Raw genomic sequence first — 20,257 nt, 5'->3', positions numbered from 1 at the left:
TGGAAGCCAGTGGAGGGATTGGCAGAGTGGGGTGGAGGACACTGAATGGTTGGTAAAGTGGATGAGTCTGGCAGCGGCATTCATTATGGACTGAAGGGGGGGATAGTTTATGTAAAGGTAATCCAATGAGGAGGGAGTTGCAGTAATCGAGGCGAGAGATAACCAGGGAGTGAATTAGAAGCTTGGTGGTGTCATTAGTTAAAAAGGGGCATATTCTGGAAATGTTGCGGAGACGGCATGATTTGGGATTGGATGTGGGCCTGAAAGGACAATCTAGAGTCTAAGGTTACCCCTAGCACCCTGGCATGTGGGGACGTACTGATAGATGTGCCATTGATCTTGACAGAGAAGTCAGGGGAGGTGGCACGTGGGGGCGGAAATATTAAGAGCTCGGTTTTAGATAGATTCAGTTTGAGGAAGTGGTTTGACATCCAGGCTGATATTGTCTGTTAGTAGATCAGTGATGCCTGAGGAGATTGATGGGGTGAGCTGAAGGGCAGAGAGATAGATTTGGGTGTCATCAGCATATAAATAGTAGTGAAAGTCATAGGAGCTATCAGCTGAACCAGTGAGTACGTGTAGATCGAGAATAGTAGAGGTCCAAGGACAGAACCTTGGGGGGATCCCAGCGGTAAGAGGAGTTGGAGAAGAGGAAGAGGAATTGTAAGTGACACTGAAGGTGCGATGAGATAGGTAAGATTCGAACCAACGGAGAGTGCAGCCATGGAGACCAAGCAAATTGAGTTTTTTGAGGAGGAGGGGGTGGTCAACTGTATCAAAGGCAGCAGAAAGGTCCTAGAGTAAGAGTACGGAATAATGACCGTTGGTTTTGGCTGTTAGTAAGTCGTTTGTGAGTTTTAGGAGGGCAGTTTCTGTGGAGTGCTGTGGGCGAAATTCAGACTGAAGGGGATCAAGAAGGTTATTCTCAATGAGGTGGTCGCTCAGTCGATTGTAGACTAAACGTTCAAGGAGTTTGGAGGCAAAAGAGAGTAAGGAGATGGGCCTTAGGTTGTTAAGATTGGTGGGGTCTAGTGAGGCCTGTTTTGGTATGGGAGTGACTAGCGCATGTTTTAGAGGGTTGGGGAAGATGCCAGTAGAGAGGGAGAGGTTGAAGATATGAGTTAAGGAGTGTAGGATTGAGTCAGATGGTGACCGTAGTATTTGAGAAGGAACAGGGTCCAGGGGGCAGGAGGTTAGGTGGGCATTAGAAAAAAGTTTAGTGACTTCCTCTATAGTAGCTAGGTTAAAAGAGGGAAGTATTGATTGTGCAGGAGGACAAGGAGTGTAAAGTGAGGGCGATATCTGTAGAGCGGAGATCTCGAGACAAATTGTCTCAATCTTATTTTTGAAGTGATTAGCAATCTCCTAGGCAGTGAGTAAGTTAGCGGGTGGAGGAGGAAGTAGAGTGGTAAAGGTAGAAAAGAGTTCACGGGGACTGAGTGAGAGGGTGTTTTAATGATCACTGGAGTAGTGGTGTCTACTTCAGTGATGTCATATTTACACGCCTTTTCCACTTGGAAGAGGTGGTTCTGGGCAGGGTTCACTCCATTGGGAGCCTAAACCATACCTGAACACAGGACTCTCCATAGATCTCAGAGCACAGAAGCGGGGATCAAGTCGATTGTTAGATTGACGCCCCTTAGGTTTTTAGGAAATGTCAGACAAAGGACCAGGCAGATAGCGGGAGCCTTTGTCGAGACCGGAGGTTTTTTTTTCCGGTGCGGCGGGCTTCGTGATTGACGATGGAGCTACATCGGGGGACATTGTTTCTTATTTCTGATTTTTTTAATAAAGGAATTGTCAAAAATCAATGTAGTGTCTTTAGTGACTTTTTACACTTTTTTGGTGAATGGGTAGGCCATACTCATTGATATAAGGGGGGCGCCCGGATCTTGTAAAGGGGGCTTCCAGATTCCGATAAGCTCCCCGCCCTCAGACCCCCGCAACCACCGCTCAGGGTTGTAGGGAAGAAGACCTTCTCCCCATCAACTTGGAGACAAGGTGTTTTGGGGTGGGGGGGCAGAGGCCCCCACGCCCCAAAGCATTACCCCCATTGTTGAGGGCATGTGGCCTGGTATGGTTCAGGAGCGGGGGGGCCGACACTCATCCCTCCCCTTTCCTGGCCTGCCAGGCTGCATGTTCGGATAAGGGTCTGGTATAGATCTTGGGAAGGACCCCACGCCGTTTTTATTTTTATTTTGGAGTGGGGTTCCCCTTAAAGTCCATACCAGACCCGAAGGGCCTGGTATGGATTGGGGGGGGACCCCATGTTTTTTTTTTTTCTGAATTTTCTGTTGTATACAGTTCAGCTCTTAGAGGGGAAGCTGATGGGTCATCAGTTGTTAAGGACACGGCGACCCGCTCCTTAACAACCAGCTATTCCTCACACGGAATTCGAATCGGTCGATCATTTTTCGACTGATCCAAATTAGAATAATTCCGAAAATTGGAATTCGTTATAAAACGGATACACAAAATCAAATTAAACGAATTTCAACAAAATTAGTTGCTGTTTCATTCAGAGATTTGGATACATCCGAATCTCCAAATAACCCAAATTTTGTCCGAATTCATATTCGGACTGAAAACGAAGTGCACATGTCTACTTAGCATTGGCCCCTCCCTTGTCACCGCTGGCAGCAGCAGGGGTCATCCCGATGGGAATGTTAGCTTATCCCATTTTATGCAGGGTGGTACCCTGGCCCCGCTTGCAACCCTTAGGGAACAGTTTGGCAGTTTCCCTTTTGACTTTTGGAAGTATCGCCAGCTCCATTCAATTTTTTTTACACAACAGCATCTAGCTCAGATCAGGTTTACCATCATAAATGTTTAGTGCATTTGAGCTGCCAGGGAACCCCATCTCTCCATATGGTTTCGGCCCTCTATAAGCTGCTCACTTCGGCTGTCCCTAGTCCTAAGCCGCTATATATCAGAGAATGGGAATGTGACCTCCAGTGCAAGTTTACTGATGAGCAACTGCACCATCTCTACCACTTGACACACTCCAGTTCAGTGGATACCAGGACACAGGAAAATAACAAGTTGTTGACGAGATGGTATGGTGTGCCTATGACCCTCGCCCAGGTTTAAACATCCATTTCCGACCTGTGTTGGAGGGGATGTGGCCAAAGAGGCACATTTCTCCATATGTGGTGGGACTGCCCTGTGATATCGACCTTCTGAACAACTGTCCATACACAGATAGCGTAAATCCTGGACATAGGTCTTCCCCTCTCCCTGAAGCACTTTTTACTTTAAATCCCCACCATCCCCTTATCCTATTCTAAACATAGCTCTTTCCCCCATCTTCCCAATGCTGCAAAATATCTTATGCCTGTCCATTGGATGAGCTTGTACGTTCCAAGTGACAAAGACTGGAATGGAAAAGTAATGGAGATCATGGAAGCAGATGAGGGGATCGCTACCTGCAAGGGTACCTGGGAGCTCTTAAAATTATTTGGGCCCCATGGAGGAGCAGTGTGTCTGAGTCGGCTCCGGGTTCCTCTAGTTTGGACATTGCCCTGCTGGCCCTAGTGAATCCTACATCTCAACAACTTGTCCGGGCGCACCTGCAATCTTGATTTCGTATTATTTTCCTCCATTTACTTTTTTATCAGCCCCTGAACCAGGTGTGGTTGACATATTTTGAAACTTCAGCGACATTTTGCGTCCTATATGTTTCGAATATATTGTATTTTAAGTATTTTATTATGTGGTGTTTTTCTTATTGACTCTATTTTGTCATGGCCAGACACTAGATGTCCTGTAAGAGTCCAGGGCTTACTATGCATGCACCAATGGCGCGTTGCCGCAAGAGGAAATCCGTGCCAACTGAGCATGCGCCAAAGACGCCTCAGTGTGCCAACCCGCACCGATGGAAAAAGGCAGGAAAATGCCCAGGAGGCGCACAGGAAGTGACCTCAACCTGATGGAAAAAGGCAGGAAAATGCCCAGGAGGTGCACAGGAAGTGACCCCAACCTGATGGAAAAAGGCGGGAAAATGCCCAGGAGGTGCACAGGAAGTGACCTTAACCACTTGGGCCCCGGACCATTATGCTGCCTAAGGACCAGAGGTCTTTTTCTAATTTGGCACTGCATTGCTTTAACTGCTAATTGCGCGGTCATGCAATGCTGTACCCAAACTAAATTTGCATCCTTTTCTTCCCACAAATAGAGCTTTCTTTTGATTGTATTTGATCACCTCTGCGGTTTTTATTTTTTGCGCTATAAACGGAAAAAGACCGAAAATTTTGAAAAAAAATGATATTTTCTACTTTATGTTATAAAAAAAATCCAATAAACTCAATTTTAGTCATACATTTAGGCCAAAATGTATTCGGCCACATGTCTTTGGTAAAAAAAATGTCAATAAGCGTATATTTATTGGTTTGCGCAAAAGTTATAGCGTCTACAAACTAGGGTACATTTTCTGGAATTTACACAGCTTTTAGTTTATGACTGCCTATGTCATTTCTTGAGGTGCTAAAATGGCAGGGCAGTACAAAACCCCCCAAATGACCCCATTTTGAAAAGTAGACACCCCAAGGAAATTGCTGAGAGGCATGTTGAGCCCATTGAATATTTTTTTTTTTTGCCCCAAGTGATTGAATAATGACAAAAAAAAAATATTTACAAAAAGTTGTCACTAAATGATATATTGCTCACACAGGCCATGGGCCTATGTGGAATCGCACCCCAAAATACATTCTGCTGCTTCTCCTGAGTATGGGGATACCACATGTGTGGGACTTTTTGGGAGCCTAGCCGCGTACGGGGCCCCGAAAACCAATCACCGCCTTCAGGATTTCTAAGGGTGTAAATTTTTGATTTCACTCTTCACTGCCTATCACAGTTTCGGAGGCCATGGAATGCCCAGGTGGCACAAAACCCCCCCAAATGACCCCATTTTGGAAAGTAGACACCCCAAGCTATTTGCTGAGAGGCATATTGAGTCCATGGAATATTTTATATTTTGACACAAGTTGAGGGAAAGTGACACTTTTTTTTTTTTTTTTTTGCACAAAGTTGTCACTAAATGATATATTGCTCACACAGGCCATGGGCATATGTGGAATTGCACCCCAAAATACATTTAGCTGCTTCTCCTGAGTATGGGGATACCACATGTGTGGGACTTTTTGGGAGCCTAGCCGCGTACGGGGCCCCGAAAACCAATCACTGCCTTCAGGATTTCTAAGGGTGTAAATTTTTGATTTCACTCTTCACTGCCTATCACAGTTTCGGAGGCCATGGAATGCCCAGGTGGCACAAAACCCCCCCAAATGACCCCATTTTGGAAAGTAGACACCCCAAGCTATTTGCTGAGAGGCATGGTGAGTATTTTGCAGCTCTCATTTGTTTTTGAAAATGAAGAAAGACAAGAAAAAAACTTTTTTTTTTTTCTTTTTTCAATTTTCAAAACTTTGTGACAAAAAGTGAGGTCTGCAAAATACTCACTATACCTCTCAGCAAATAGCTTGGGGTGTCTACTTTCCAATATGGGGTCATTTGGGGGGGTTTTGTGCCACCTGGGCATTCCATGGCCTCCGAAACTGTGATAGGCAGTGAAGAGTGAAATCAAAAATTCACGCCCTTAGAAAGCCTGAAGGCGGTGCTTGGTTTTCGGGGTTCCGTACGCGGCTAGGCTCCCAAAAAGTCTCACACCTGTGGTATCCCCATACTCAGGAGAAGCAGCAGAATGTATTTTGGGGTGTAATTTCACATATTCCCATGGCATATTTGAGCAATATATCATTTAGTGACAACTTTGTGCAAAAAGAAAAAAAAAAATTTGTCTCTTTCCCGCAACTTGTGTCGCAATATAAAATATTCCATGGACTCGACATGCCTCTCAGCAAATAGCTTGGGGTGTCTACTTTCCAAAATAGGGTCATTTGGGGGGGTTTTGAACTGTCCTGGCATTTTATGCACAACATTTAGAAGCTTATGTCACACATCACCCACTCTTCTAACCACTTGAAGACAAAGCCCTTTCTGACACTTTTTGTTTACATTAAAAAGGTTTTTTTTTGGCAAGAAAATTACTTTGAACCCCCAAACATTATATATTTTTTTAAATCAAATGCCCTACAGAATAAAATGGTGGGTGTTTCATTTTTTTTTCACACAGTATTTGCGCAGCGATTTTTCAAACGCATTTTTTGGGGAAAAAACACACTTTTAAAAATTTTAATGCAATAAAACACACTATATTTCCCAAATGTTTGATGAAATAAAAAAGATGATCTTAGGCCGAGTACATGGATACCAAACATGACATGCTTTACAATTGCGCACAAACGTGCAGTGGCAACAAAATAAATACATTTTTAAAAGCCTTTAAAAGCCTTTACAGGTTACCACTTTAGATTTACAGAGGAGGTCTACTGCAAAAATTACTGCCCTCGATCTACCTTCGCGGTGATACCTCACATGCACGGTGCAATTGCTGTTTACATTTGACGACAGACCGCCGCTTGCGTTCGCCTTAGCGCGAGAGCAGGGGGCGACTGGGGATGCTTTTTTTTTTTTTTTTTTTTTTTCTTTATAATTTTTTTGCTTTTTTATCTTATTTTTAAACTGTTCCTTTCATTTTTTTTTTTTTTATCATTTTTATTGTTATCTCGGGGAATGTAAATATCCCCTATGATAGCAATAGGTAGTGACAGGTACTCTTTTTTGAAAAAATTGGGGTCTATTAGACCCTAGATCTCTCCTCTGCCCTCAAAGTATCTGATGACACCAAGATCGGTGTGATAAAATGCTTCCCCAATTTCCCAATGGCGCTGTTTACATCTGGCGAAATCTAAGTCATAAAATGCTCGTAGCTTCCGGTTTCTTAGGCCATAGAGATGTTTGGAGCCACTCTGGTCTCTGATCAGCTCTATGGTCAGCTGGCTGAATCACCGGCTGCATTCTCAGGTTCCCTGTTGAGACAGGAGAGCCAGAGAAAAACACGGAAGACGGTGGGGGGGGGGGGGCATTCCCTCCCATGGCTTGTAAAAGCAGTCTAGAGGCTAATGATTGCTTTTACATGAAAGCCGACCGCTGGCTGAAAAGAATGATACCAAGATGATACCTAAACCTGCAAGCATCATTCTGGTATAACCACTCAAAGTCGTGAATGGAGTACCTGAAGACAAAAAAATGGTTAACAATAAAGCACAGTAAATGGTAAAGTATAAAAAATTGCATATCTGAAAAACAAACATGATAAAACATAATAACAATAAATCATTGCAGAATAGAATACAGTAAAAAAGAGCAGAACAATAGAGAGAGAATAGAGAGAGAGAGAGAACAATAAAACGACAACTATTTTTTTTAATTTTATATATTTTTTTTTTTACACTTTTTTTGTAACTAACTTTTATAACTGTAACCGGTTCCAGGTTCGGGTCTCTCAAAATGCGATGGCATCTTGGGAGACCCTGTGAAAGTGTGCCTAGTCTGTGGAATGCTGTACCCTACGCTAATACTCAACTAGTGAATGGTAGCGTTCAAAACATTCACCAATGCAAAGACCAGGATTGTCAGGACAGGAGGGACAATAATAGCGGGTGTCACGCCTATATCCGCGCTTGCTGCAGACACGACATCTTTTTTGGGGGGGTTCGTTGGGTAGGGGTACTCCGGAGGACATAAAGAAAATGCCTCTCATGCAGCTGACTGCATTTGGTTGGGGATGTGAATGGGGGAAGTACGGGCGCTGCAGAAGCGGTGGGTTCCCAATTAGGATTGGCGAATGCAGCAGGAAGGGCATTATGGGCACGACGGGCCTGTGTTTGTCTTTTTGGTGGCAGCAGGACACTACTTGTGCTTGCCACCTCACCAGCTTGAACTGCACTTAAGGGACTCGCCACGTCACCAAGTGTTACTGCAGTGCGGGTTTGACTACGACCGGGGTGTACTAGGCCACTGGTGCTTGCCAGTTCACCAAAACGCTACCAAAAAACTGTTAGCGATCGCAGGGATCAGGCCTGACTCTGCGAACGCTGCAGTTATGTGTTTAGTGTTTTGTAAGTGACAGTGATCGATCGATACTGCACTTGGGTGGGCTGGGCGGAGGGGCAAAACGCAGGTGCTAGCAGGTATCTGGGCTGATCCCGCTAACACTGCATTATTGGGAACCCTAAACTGCTGGGGACGCTAGTATAGATCTGATCGGATCAGATATTGATCAGTTCAGATACTATACCACTAAGGGAGGTGTACGGTGCGTGCGTGGGTGTTAGCGGTACTGGCGCTAATCTGACGCTGCCTGGGGCGACGCATATCACCGCCGGGCGATCAGGGGGCTAAACCTTTATTAGGTAATAAACGGCGGGTGCCCTGACACTAAAAAAAATAAACGAACTAACCAGCGTCATCCGTAATACTTATACGGTGATCAGTGGTGAAAGGGTTAACTAGGGGGCAATCAAGGGGTTAAAACATTTATTAGGTAGTATATGGGGGCCCCTGACGCTATAAAACGCTGACGGCGAACCTAAATATTTACCTCCCTAACTAGCGTCACCAGCGACACTAATACAGCGATCAGAAAAATGATCGCTTAGCGACACTGGTGATCAAGGGGGTGGCCAAGGGGTTAAAACTTTATTAGGGGGGGTTAGGGGGGTACCCTAGACCTAAAGGGGGCTAATACTCACTGCCCTAACACTGTAACTGTCACAAACTGACACCAATGCAGTAATCAGAAAAAAAAACAAAAAAAAAAAAACAAAAACTGCTTGGTGTCAGTTTGTGACGGGGGGGGGGTGATTGGGGGGAATCGGGGGGCGATCGGGGGGGGGGGGGATCCGGGTGTTTTGTGTGCCTGGCATGTTCTACTGTGTGTGTGTGTGTTGTGCACTCACATTACAGTCTTTTCTCCTCGGCGCCGGAACGGAAAATACCGAGCCGAGGAGAGGTGACATCATTTCCTTTGCTGCTGTTTAGCATACAGCAGCAAAGGAATGTTCCCATTGGCCGGCGGCGATCGCGAGGGGGGGGCCACGAACGGATGGCCTCCCCCTCACCTCCGATCGCCGGGGAACAAAACAGGACCGCCTCGGGCACCACCCCCCACCTGCGGGAGGCAAATCACGTATATGTACGTGATTTTGCCTGCCCGTGCCGCCTTGCCGACGTACATCGGCGTGAGGCAGTCCTTAAGTGGTTAAAGTTCCCTATATAAGCCCAGCCCAGACACTGCTAAATTGCTGGATTATCCTCAGTCCCCCCTTGTTCCTGTGCTAGTATGTGATCTGTCTGAACTTGTGACCTGGAAACCTGTTTGACTACTCTTGATTGCTGCTTGCCATTGACCTCGGATTTGAACCTTGACCATTCTACTTCTTTGCCCCTTTTGTACTCAGCTGCCACATTGGAACCGACCCCGGCTTGGATTTCGACCATTCTTCTTCTGATTAACCCTTTTATACTTTGTTGCCAAAATTGGACTTGACCTCGGCTCGGATCTAGGACTAAGGCTTGCATGGTGCTCCACTCCCCTGACACCCATGCCACTCGGCGTCCACCAAGTCTCTGTCTCCAGCTCCAGAGTAGGGTGCCCACGTGTCCCGGATTGCCCGGGACAATCCCGCAATTAGCAGGTCTGTCCCGGGTCCCGGGCACCTTCATTCCGGGACAATACAGTGTCCCGGAATGAAATTGACAGAGCTAGCAAATCCCGCTAGCGCTGGCGCTCACTCTGCCTCCAGCTCCACCTGCCTCCGCCCCCCCGCCCGAACACAGCCGAGCCCGCCCGAGCCAAGGGGAGCTGAGACCGCCCCCCCCGCCTGAACACAGCTGAGCCCGCCCGAGCCGAGGGGAGCTGAGACCGCCCCCCCCGCCCGAACACAGCCGAGCCCGCCCGTGCCGAGGGGAGCTGAGACCGCCCCCCCACCCGAACACAGCCGAGCCGAGGAAAGCTGAGACCGCCCCCCCGCCCAAGCACAGTCAAGCCCGCCTGAGCCGAGGGGAGCTAAGACCGCCTCCCGCCCGAGCAACTCTGTACTTAGCGGGGGGATCTGTACTGAGGGGGGTCTATACAATATTGGGGGGATCTATACTGAGGGAGGGGGGTCTGTACTGAGGGGCGGGTCTGTACTTATTGGGGGGTCTGTACTTATTGAGGGAGCGGGGGTCTATACAATATTGGGGGGGAGTCTGTACTGATTGAGGGGGATCTATATTGAGGGAGGGGGGGTCTGTACTGAGGGGAGGATCTGTACTTATTGGGGGGTCTGTACTTATTGAGGGGGTGGGGGTCTATACAATATTGGGGGGGAGTCTGTACTGATTGAGGGGGATCTATATTGAGGGAGGGGGAGTCTGTACTGAGGGGGGGTCTATACAATATTGGGGGGAGTCTGTACTGATTGAGGGGGATCTATACTGAGGGAGGGGGGGTCTGTACTGAGGGGGGTCTGTACTTATTGGGGGGAGTCTGTACTGAGGGAGGGGGATGTATTCTGAGGGAGGGGGGTCTGTACTTAGGGGGGGGGGGTCTGTACTTATTGGGGAGGGGGGTCTATACTGAGGGAGGGGGATCTATACTGAGGGAGGTGTCTATACTGAGGAAGGGGGGTCTATACTGATAGAGGGGGTCTGTACTGAGGGAGGGGAGTCTATACTTAATGAAGGGGGGTCTGTACTGACTTTACTTGGCAGGGGGTGCAGGGGGACTTTACTTGGTAGGGGGTGACACCATGTTTTACTGCACCGATGGGGTGACACCAACCCTAGTGACGCCACTGCCACCCACCTCCTCTATCTTCTCTGGGCCCACTCCAGCATGCTCTAAAACAGGTCCCCGGGCCGTATTGCCACGGTGGCAAGTGGCATGCTGCATCTGGAGGCAGGCTACAGTGCTGCATCTGGTAGCAGGCGACGGTGGCATGCTGCATCTGGTGGCAAGTGAGGATCTCATGATTCTGCATTATGGTGAGTTGAACTATTTCATTATATATTACAATGTAGTAATAGAAATAATATGATGCTAAAACCAGCCATTCACCTGACAAATCACTCGCCCCTGAAATCCCTGTCAACTCTGAGACTACATTCAACACCCCCCCGGTCCTTGGCAAAATTGTCCCTGAATGGCAGTTTGGAAATGTGGTCACCCTACTCCAGAGGCTTCAAAGACCTGAGGTGCAAGGGAGGTCTCCCCACTACTTCGGTCTCATCTCAGGTACGTGGCCCTCGTGACATGTCCCTTTTTACTCAGTTTGCCTTAGTGGTCGGTCTCGCTTGTGCTCTAGGAAGGTTAACTTTTAATTTCACCCACTGCTGGGTTGCTGCCCACGGGAGGCTTGAGGGCACTTAGCTGATATACGTGAGAGTTGCTGGCCCCTGACTTCGAACTTCCTGGTGGCCATGAGAAAACCCCCCCAACTTACCCTCGGTTGTGTGCTCCACTGGTGGACTTCTGACAGCATCAACAGGCCACCGTTTGCACTAATTTCTTTGGTGATGTTTTCAAAATGTCTCAGATCAGCTCCCCAAATTAGACTGCTCATGTTTTCCCAATGTATGAAGGGTTTGCTCCCTTTAGCCGAGATTTGGGGGCATGGGAAGCTTTGCTGCTGTTGTACTATGGATGTTACCATTTGTACAAGACAGATAAGACCGGTTCTTATGGATGCTGATTGCTTTTTCCTACTTCCTATTAATGCTTAAAATGTCAAATAAAGATTGCATTAAAAAAACAAGAAAAAAAATGGAAAATAGGAACAAGTTCACCAACGGCTCTTTAGGGGGTGCTCTACACTTGGATTAAAATATGGGGGGGGGGGAGACAACCAATCTCAGGCTCAGTTCAGCATACCTCCCAACTTTTTGAGATGGAAATGAGGGACACCTATCAGCAAAAGTATGCAGGCATAGGACACACCCCTTGCCACGCCCCCTTAAAGGAGAATTGTACAAAAAAAAAACAAGATTGGTTAAACCCACAAGTGCTTTTTTTACCACTACTATTCCTTTATATTGGCTTTTGGAATTTACAAATGCAGCAATTTAGAAATCATATGAAAGGTTTAGCACTGGAAAACACTTTTTGATAGATAAAAAGTGCATTTTATATACAATTATAGTGATCAGACCAAAATGAGGGACAAATGAGGAGGAATGAGGGACAGAGGGACATTGCTCCAAATCAGGGACAGTCCCTCGAAATCATGGACAGCTGGGAGCTATGCAGTTCAGTGCCCGGTGTGAGTGCACCTACAGACATAGGACTTAAAGCAGAGCTCCACCTAAAACGGGAAGCTCCGCATGTCTGCTTCCTCCGCTGTCACATTTGGCACCTTTTTGGGGGGGGGGGGAGCGGGTACCTAGTTTTGACAGGTATCCACTTCCACTTACAGCTCACTTCGCTATGCCCCCACCCCCCACCTTTCCTTCCGCAGCCAGCCCATTCACAGGACGCAGCGCGATTCGCACATGCGCAGTAGGAAACTGGCTGCGAAGCCGCAAGGCTTCACTGACGGTTTCCCTTAACCAAGATGGCGGCGCCAGCACCCGAGAGCTGATTTAAGAATCTGCTCGGGTGAGGACACCGCTGGATGCCTGGACAGGTATGTGCCCTAATAGACAAAGTCAGCAGCTACAGTATTTGTAGCTGCTGACTTTTTAATTTTTGGAAGGGGGGGGGGGGGCTGGAACTACTCTTTAGGATGTGATCTAGCCATAGACATAAGATCTGATTGAAAATCCTTTTGTAGAATGACTGCGAGATAAACTTGCATCATCGCCCCAAACCAGGCATGATTGCATTTGCTTACCCCTCCCTCCAGACCCGAGCCTAAGAAAAAAAGAAAAGAAATCAGGTATATCCGGTGCTCAGGTATAAATTGCACACACCTGCAAGAGCTTTCAAAATGTCCCACCAGGGTTCTGAACTGGGGTTCTGCAAAAATCTAGGGCTCAACGAGAGCCCCCCCCCCCCCCAGGGGTCCCACCACCATTGCAGTGGCTTTATCTCCACCTAACAGGGGCTTCTCCCTGCAGCTACTTCTACCTTATATCAGGGTGTTAGCAGGGACACATGTTCTTATGGAGCTGTTCTTCATTAGATGTGGTGACTGCATTCGTTTTCTTTTTATAGGCTTAGGCCCCCTGTTTTCACCTGGATATCTGGTCAGTAACATACCTCCTGCATTACAGCCCCTCCCCCCCCCCCTCCCACACACATTCTGGATGAAGGAGCACAGGAGGCACCATTGGACAGCATAATCTTCAGTCTGGGGGGGGGGGGTTATATATACTCGTAGATTTATATACACTAACATATTAAAGCCAAACTCCAGCTCACACTTTATAATTAGTTACAGCAAACTGTTTTTTTTTTTTTTATTCCTTTTGGGATAAAGGTTTTACATGAATAAAGAAAAGCTGATCATATTAAGCACCCCTGCCAGTGGTAAATAGGTTTGTCTCATCCATGTAACTGCTACATCTGCAGGAGAGCTTGTTCTGTCAAAAAAAAAAAAAAACAACAAAAAAAAAAAAACAACAGAATTTTCTGGCCGGATCACCAGCTAAAAACAGAGGAAAGAAAGCCTAAAAAAGAAAAACGAATGCAGCCATCACATCTAAGAATTGCTAAGCCGCAATATAATATATAAAATATTATATTAGATTATTATTATTTTTATTATTATATTATATTTTATATATTATATTGCAGCTTACCAATTCTTAGATGTGATGGCTTCATACGTTTTCTTTTTTAGGCTTTCTTTCTTCAATTTTTATATTAGATTATTATTATTATTATTATTATCTAATATAAAAATTGAAGAAAGAAAGCCTAAAAAAGAAAAACGAATGCAGCCATCACATCTAAGAATTGGTAAGCTGCAATATAATATATATAATATAATAATAATAATAAAAAAAAAATAATAATAATCTATTATAATAATTGAAGAAAGAAAGCCTAAAAAAGAAAATGTATGCAGCCATCACATCTAAGAATTGGTAAGCTGCAATATAATATATAAATAATAATAATAATAATAATAATTGAAGAAAGAAAGCCTAAAAAAGAAAACGTATGCTGCCATCACATCTAAGAATCAGTAAGCTGCAATATAATATATAAAATATAATATAATAATAAAAATAATAATAATCTAATATAATAATTGAAGAAAGAAAGCCTAAAAAAGAAAATGTATGCAGCCATCACATCTAAGAATTGGTAAGCTGCAATATAATATATAAAATATAATATAATAATAATAATAAAAATAATAATAATAATAATAATTTAATATAAAAATTGAAGAATGAAAGCCTAAAAGAGAAAACTAAAGCAGCCATCACATCTAAGAATTGGTAAGCTGCAATATACTATATAAAATATAATATAATAATAATAATTGAAGAAAGAAAGCCTAAAAAAGAAAATGTATGCAGCCATCACATCTAAGAATTGGTAAGCTGCAATATACTATATAAAATATAATATAATAATAATAATGAAAATAATAATAATAATAATTGAAGAAAGAAAGCCTAAAAAAGAAAATGTATGCAGCCATCACATCTAAGAATTGGTAAGCTGCAATATAATATATAAAATATAATATAATAATAAAAATAATAATAATTTAATATAAAAATTGAAGAAAGAAAGCCTAAAAGAGAAAACTAAAGCAGCCATCACATCTAAGAATTGGTAAGCTGCAATATACTATATAAAATATAATATAATAATAATAATAATAATAATAATTGAAGAAAGAAAGCCTAAAAAAGAAAACGTATGCAGCCATCACATCTAAGAATCGGTAAGCGGCAATACAATATATAAAATATAATATAAAAATAATAATAATAATAATAATAATTGAAGAAAGAAACCCTAAAAAAGAAAACGTATGCAGCAATCACATCTAAGAATTGGCAAGCTGCAATATAATATATAAAATATAATATAATAATAATAATAAAAAATAATAATAATAATTTCATATAAAAATTGAAGAAAGAAAGCCTGAAAGAGAAAACTAAAGCAGCCATCACATCTAAGAATTGGTAAGCTATAATATAATAATAAAAATAATAATAATAATAATTTAATATAATAAATGACAATAATAAATAATTATTATACAGGATTTATATATAGCCCTGACAGTTTACACAGCGCTTTACAACACGAGGGCAGACAGAACAGTCACAATACAGTTTAATACAGGAGGGATCAGAGAGCTCGTTAGAGATGACAATCGAAGAGATCATATAAAAATGTCGAACGTTTTGTGTGATAATCATCGGACAGGTGAACTGCAATTTATTTATTTATTTTTATTTTTTTGTTGGATGTCCCTTACCTCTCTGTCTTTTTCCAGCAGAGATAACCCCGGGTCGCCAGCGACTTGCCAGCCGAGGAGCCGAGATGATGTCTTCGGAGAGGGAGCGCATAACGCCGCGCACTTTCAGGTTGTCGAAAACTCTTTCCAGGTCACGTTTGGGAATCAATAAGCGTCTTTATTTTTGTTTGTGAAATCCAAGAACAGGAGTCGCTTCAGCCGCTCACGAACGAATTCCTGGTTCGCTGTGCCTGCTCTGGCATGGGCACAGTGGCGCTGTGTTAGATCCCAGGATACCCTCGTACTATGTGGGTGGGGGTGGGGGGGGTTCAGCTCCTCGTCCGATCAGGTCTCCGAACACCCACTGGCTGCAGCTTATCGAAGACGGGAGCCGTCGATCGTTAAAGAGAATTCCTCACTGCTACTCTGCCTAAACCTGTCTGGCAGCTTCCAAGCCATGTCCTTCCAAGTCAAACACATCGGTGTCCCTCTGCCTTTTGTCTTCGCTAAAAATTAACTCCTTGCATAATAGCCGCCGTGCCAAGCCGGGAGCTCTGGATGTCACATTGTCCGCTCCGTGTCATCCATGATAGGACGTTAAAGTGACACAAAACCATATCCTTATCCTCCAAAAATAACCCATACATATCCACTACTTAAAGGGAAACTCCGCTTTCCTGGGGAAAAAAATAAAAAATAATAATATAGCATACAAAATCCATATGTATCCAATATATATATATACTGTATATCCATATGTATCCAATATATATACTGTATATCCATATGTATCCAATATATATACTGTATATCCATATGTATCCAATATATATATACTGTATATCCATATCTATCCAATATATATATATACTGTATATCCATATGTATCCAATATATATACTGTGTATCCATATCTATCCAATATATATGTATTCATATCAATATGTGCATAGCTCCCAACTGTCCCTGATTTCGAAGGACTGTCCCCGATTTGGAGCAATGTTCCCTCTGTCCCTCATTCCTCCTTATTTGTCCCTCATTTTTGGGTCTGATCTATATAGTTGTATATAAAATTCACTATTTATCTATCAAAAAGTGTCTTCCAGCGCTAAACCTTTTATCTGATCTCTAAAATTCTGCGTTTGTAAATTCCAAAAGCCGATATAAAGGAATAGTAGTGGTAAAAAAAAAGCACTTGTGGGTTAAACCAATCTTGTTTTTTTTTTTGTACAATTCTCCTTTAAGGGGGCGTGGCAAGGGGCGTGTCCTATGCCTGCATACTTTTGCTGATAGGTGTCCCTCATTCCCATCTCAAAAAGTTGGGAGGTATGATATTGATATGTATCCAATAGATACAACAGTACATCCAAATCAACAGAGGAATGGCTTCACCAGAAGAAGACTAAAGTTTTGGAATGGCCCAGCCAGAGCCCAGACCTGAATCCCACTGAAAATCTGTGGGGTGATCTGAAGAGGGCTGTGCACAGGAGAGGCCCCCCACTATCTGACAGATTTGGAGTGTTTTTGCAAAGAAGAGTGGGGCAAATATTGCCAAGCCAAGGTGTGCCAGGCTGATAGACTCATACCCAAAAAAAATGAGTGCTGTAAAAAAAATCAAAAGGTGCTTCAACAAAGTATTAGTGTGAGGGTGTGCAGACTTATGCAACCAGATTTTTTTATTTTTACTTCCATCCGTCTAAAAGATTTCAGTTTGTTGTTCAACTGAGTGATACAGTTTATAGGTCACATTAAAGGTGGAAAAAGTTCTGAAATGAACTTGTGTGTAGACTTTTTATATACACTGTATATATAATGGATACATATTGATATATATATATATATATATATATATATATATATATATATATATATATATATATATATATATATAAAATATATACTGTATATTGGATACATATTGCTATACACACTATATTACCAGAAGTATTGGGACGCCTGCCTTTACACACACATGAAGTTTAATGACATCCCAGTCTTAGTCCGTAGGGTTCAATATTGAGTTGGCCCACCCTTTGCAGCTATAACAGCTTCAACTCTTCTGGGAAGGTTTAGGAGTGTGTCTATGGGAATGTTTGACCATTCTTCCAGAAGCACGTTTGTGAGGTCAGGCACTGATGTTGGACGAGAAGGCCTGGCTCGCAGTCTCCCAAAGGTGTTCTGTCCGGTTGAGGTCAGGACTCGGTGCAGGCCAGTCAAGTTCCTCAACCCCAAACTCGCTCATCCGTGTCTTTATGGACCTTGCCTCAGTCCTCAAGTACCCCCAACAGGCCATGTTTTGGGAAATTAGCTGTCCAAAATACCAAGCCATTGACTCTCTGATTTAAAGCCCCTGTGCAAGATAAAGGAAAACCTGCAAACATGGCCTGTTGGGGGTATGTGAAGACTGAGGTTGAGAACCACTGCTCTGTTGGATGAGATGTGGTGAGTGTGGAGGCCATTGGAGTACAGTGACCTCATTGTCCAGTGGTGAGATGATTGGAGCTTTGTGACATGGTGCATTATCCTGCTGGAAGGAGCCATCAGAAGATGGGGACACTGTAGTCATAAAGGGATGGACATGGTCAGCAGCAATACCTAGGTAGGCCGTGGTGTAAACCATGCTCAATTGGTACTAAGGGGCCCAAAGTGTGCCAAGAAAATATCCCCCCCACCATTACACCACCACCAGCCTGAACCGGTGATACAAGGCAGGGTGGATCCATGCTTTCATGTTGTTTACGCCAAATTCTGACCCCACCATCTGAATGTTGCAGCTGAAATCCAGACTCATCAGACCAGGCAACGTTTTTCCAATCTTCTATTGTCCAATTTTGGTGATCCTGTGCCAATTGTAGCCTCAGTTTCCTGTTCTTAGCTGACAGGAGTGGCACCCGGTGTGGTCTTCTGCTGCTGTAGGCCATCTGCTTCAAGGTTGGAAGTGTTGTGCGTTCAGAGATGGTATTCTGCATACCTTAGTTGTAATGAGTGGTTATTTGAGTTACTGTTCCCTTTCTATCATCTGGAACCAGTCTGCCCATTCTCCTCTGACATCCACAAGGCATTTTCCTTCACACAACTGCCGCTCACTGGATATTTTCTCTTTTTCTCACCATTCTCTGTAAACCTGAGAGATGGTTGTCTGTGAAAATCCCAGTAGATGAGCAGTTTATTAAATAACTTTCTTTCTCCACTGAACTCAAGATTTGCACATCAGATTGCACGAGTTTAGGAGCAGCAAAGATGCTCCATCATCTGTATAAAGAGACAAGGAGACACCTGTAGGTGAATGCCTTCAAAATCTATTGGCTGTTTCACGGGATTGTTGACCTCACAGTTTTTTACTTTAATTTAATAAAAATAAATCCAGTGTCTTCCCATCATCCTCCGTGGGATGGAAAACAAGATTGGGCTTATTTACTTCACTTCGTCAAATGTTGTGTGTTTTTTTTTTTTTTTTTTTCAGAGACCGTTCCTGAATGGGATCACGCCATTGACTCCCACCACATTCCTGCGGCATTCCAAGTCTCGCCCAGGGCTGGTGACATGAATAAGAAGAGCAGTGACCAACTCACTGGGCTGTTGGTTTGTACTTTGTCCATAGCCAAGAAAATAAGAGGAGGGCGCCCATCACCAAGGTCAGACAAGATACATGCCAGCTGATTTTAATTATCTTATTCAGAGAAGATGTAGAGTTTGTATCCATTATGTTAAAAGCCAACTCCACCATTTGGACCATGTTACATGTTATACCAATATTTATTATTATTATTATTATTATTATTATAATACAGGATTTAAAATGATTAGGTTGCCACCGGAGTCCTCTTCCACTTCTCCATGACGACATCACAGAGCTGGTGGATGTTAGAGACCTTGCGCTCCTCCACCTTCTCTTTGAGGATGTCCCACAGATGATCAATAGGGTTTAGGTCTGGAGACACGCTTGGCCAGTCCATCACCTTTACCCTCGGCTTCTTTAGCAAGGCAGTGGTGGTCTTGGAGGTGTGTTTGGGGTCGCTATCATGTTGGAATACTGCTCTGCGGCCCAGTCTCTGAAGGGAGGGGATCATGCTCTGCTTCAGTATGTCACAGTACATGTTGGCATTCATGGTTCCCTCAATGATCTGTAGCCCCCCAGTGCCGGCAGCACTCATGAAGCCCCAGACCATGACACTCCCACCAACATGCTTGACTGTAGGCAAGACACACTTGTCTTTGTACTCCTCACCTGGTTGCCACCACACCCGCTTGTCACCATCTGAACCAAATAAGTTTATCCTGGTCTCATCAGACCACAGGACATGGTTCCAGTAATCCATGTCCTTAGTCTGCTTGTCTTCAGAAAACTGTTTGCGGGCTTTCTTGTGCATCATCCTTAGAAGAGGCTTCCTTCTGGGACGACAGCCATGCAGACCAATTTGATACAGTGTATGGCGTATGGTCTGAGCACTGACAGGCTGACCCCCCCACCCCTACAACCTCTGCAGCAATCTTGGCAGCACTCATACGTCTATTTCCCAAAAACAACCTCTGGATATGACGCTGAGCACGTGACCTCAACTTCTTTGGTGGACCATGGCGAGGCCTGTTCTGAGGTAAACCTGTCCTGTTATACCGCTGTATGGTCTGGGCCACCGTGCTGAAGCTCAGTTTAAGGCTCTTGGCAATCTTTTTATAGCCTAGGCCATCTTTATGTAGAGCAACAATTCTTTTTTTCAGATCCTCAGAGAGTTCCTTGCCAAGAGGTGCCATGTTGAACTTCCAGTGACCAGTATGAGAGAGTTTGAAAAGTGCACAGTCTATTTGCCTTTAGTAAATCAACCTCATTGTGTCACTTTTTTAACCTGGTTAAAATGACATTGTTATCCCGCACTTAAAGGGTTTGTAAAACCTCTTTTTTTTAAAAAAAAATAACAAACATATACTTACCTCCACTGTGCAGTTTG

General features: G+C 44.0%; 1 protein-coding gene and 1 long non-coding RNA gene across 4 annotated transcripts in view; one reads left to right on the top strand and one right to left on the bottom strand.

Annotated features, from left to right (window-relative positions):
* Window positions 1–15,766, bottom strand: part of NFAT5 (nuclear factor of activated T cells 5) — a 197,934-nt gene extending 182,168 nt beyond the window's left edge. The window contains exon 1 of one of the 2 annotated variants that reach the window (XM_073605850.1): window positions 15,333–15,766. In XM_073605850.1, coding sequence (XP_073461951.1) covers window positions 15,333–15,423 — 91 coding nt within the window. In that variant the 5' untranslated portion in view covers window positions 15,424–15,766. The remainder of the gene's footprint in view (window positions 1–15,332) is intronic. The other variant, XM_073605848.1, reaches the window with a different exon arrangement.
* Window positions 15,767–17,682: 1,916 nt separating this feature from the next.
* Window positions 17,683–20,257, top strand: part of LOC141112789 (uncharacterized) — a 36,090-nt gene continuing 33,515 nt past the window's right edge. For both annotated transcript variants that reach the window (XR_012236639.1, XR_012236640.1), the window contains exon 1: window positions 17,683–18,946. This is a non-coding gene — a long non-coding RNA (uncharacterized lncRNA). The remainder of the gene's footprint in view (window positions 18,947–20,257) is intronic.

The sequence above is a fragment of the Aquarana catesbeiana genome, linkage group LG11 (genome assembly GCF_042186555.1).
Source record: "Aquarana catesbeiana isolate 2022-GZ linkage group LG11, ASM4218655v1, whole genome shotgun sequence".
NCBI lineage: Eukaryota > Metazoa > Chordata > Amphibia > Anura > Ranidae > Aquarana > Aquarana catesbeiana.
This window is presented reverse-complemented; position numbering and strand designations above follow the sequence as displayed.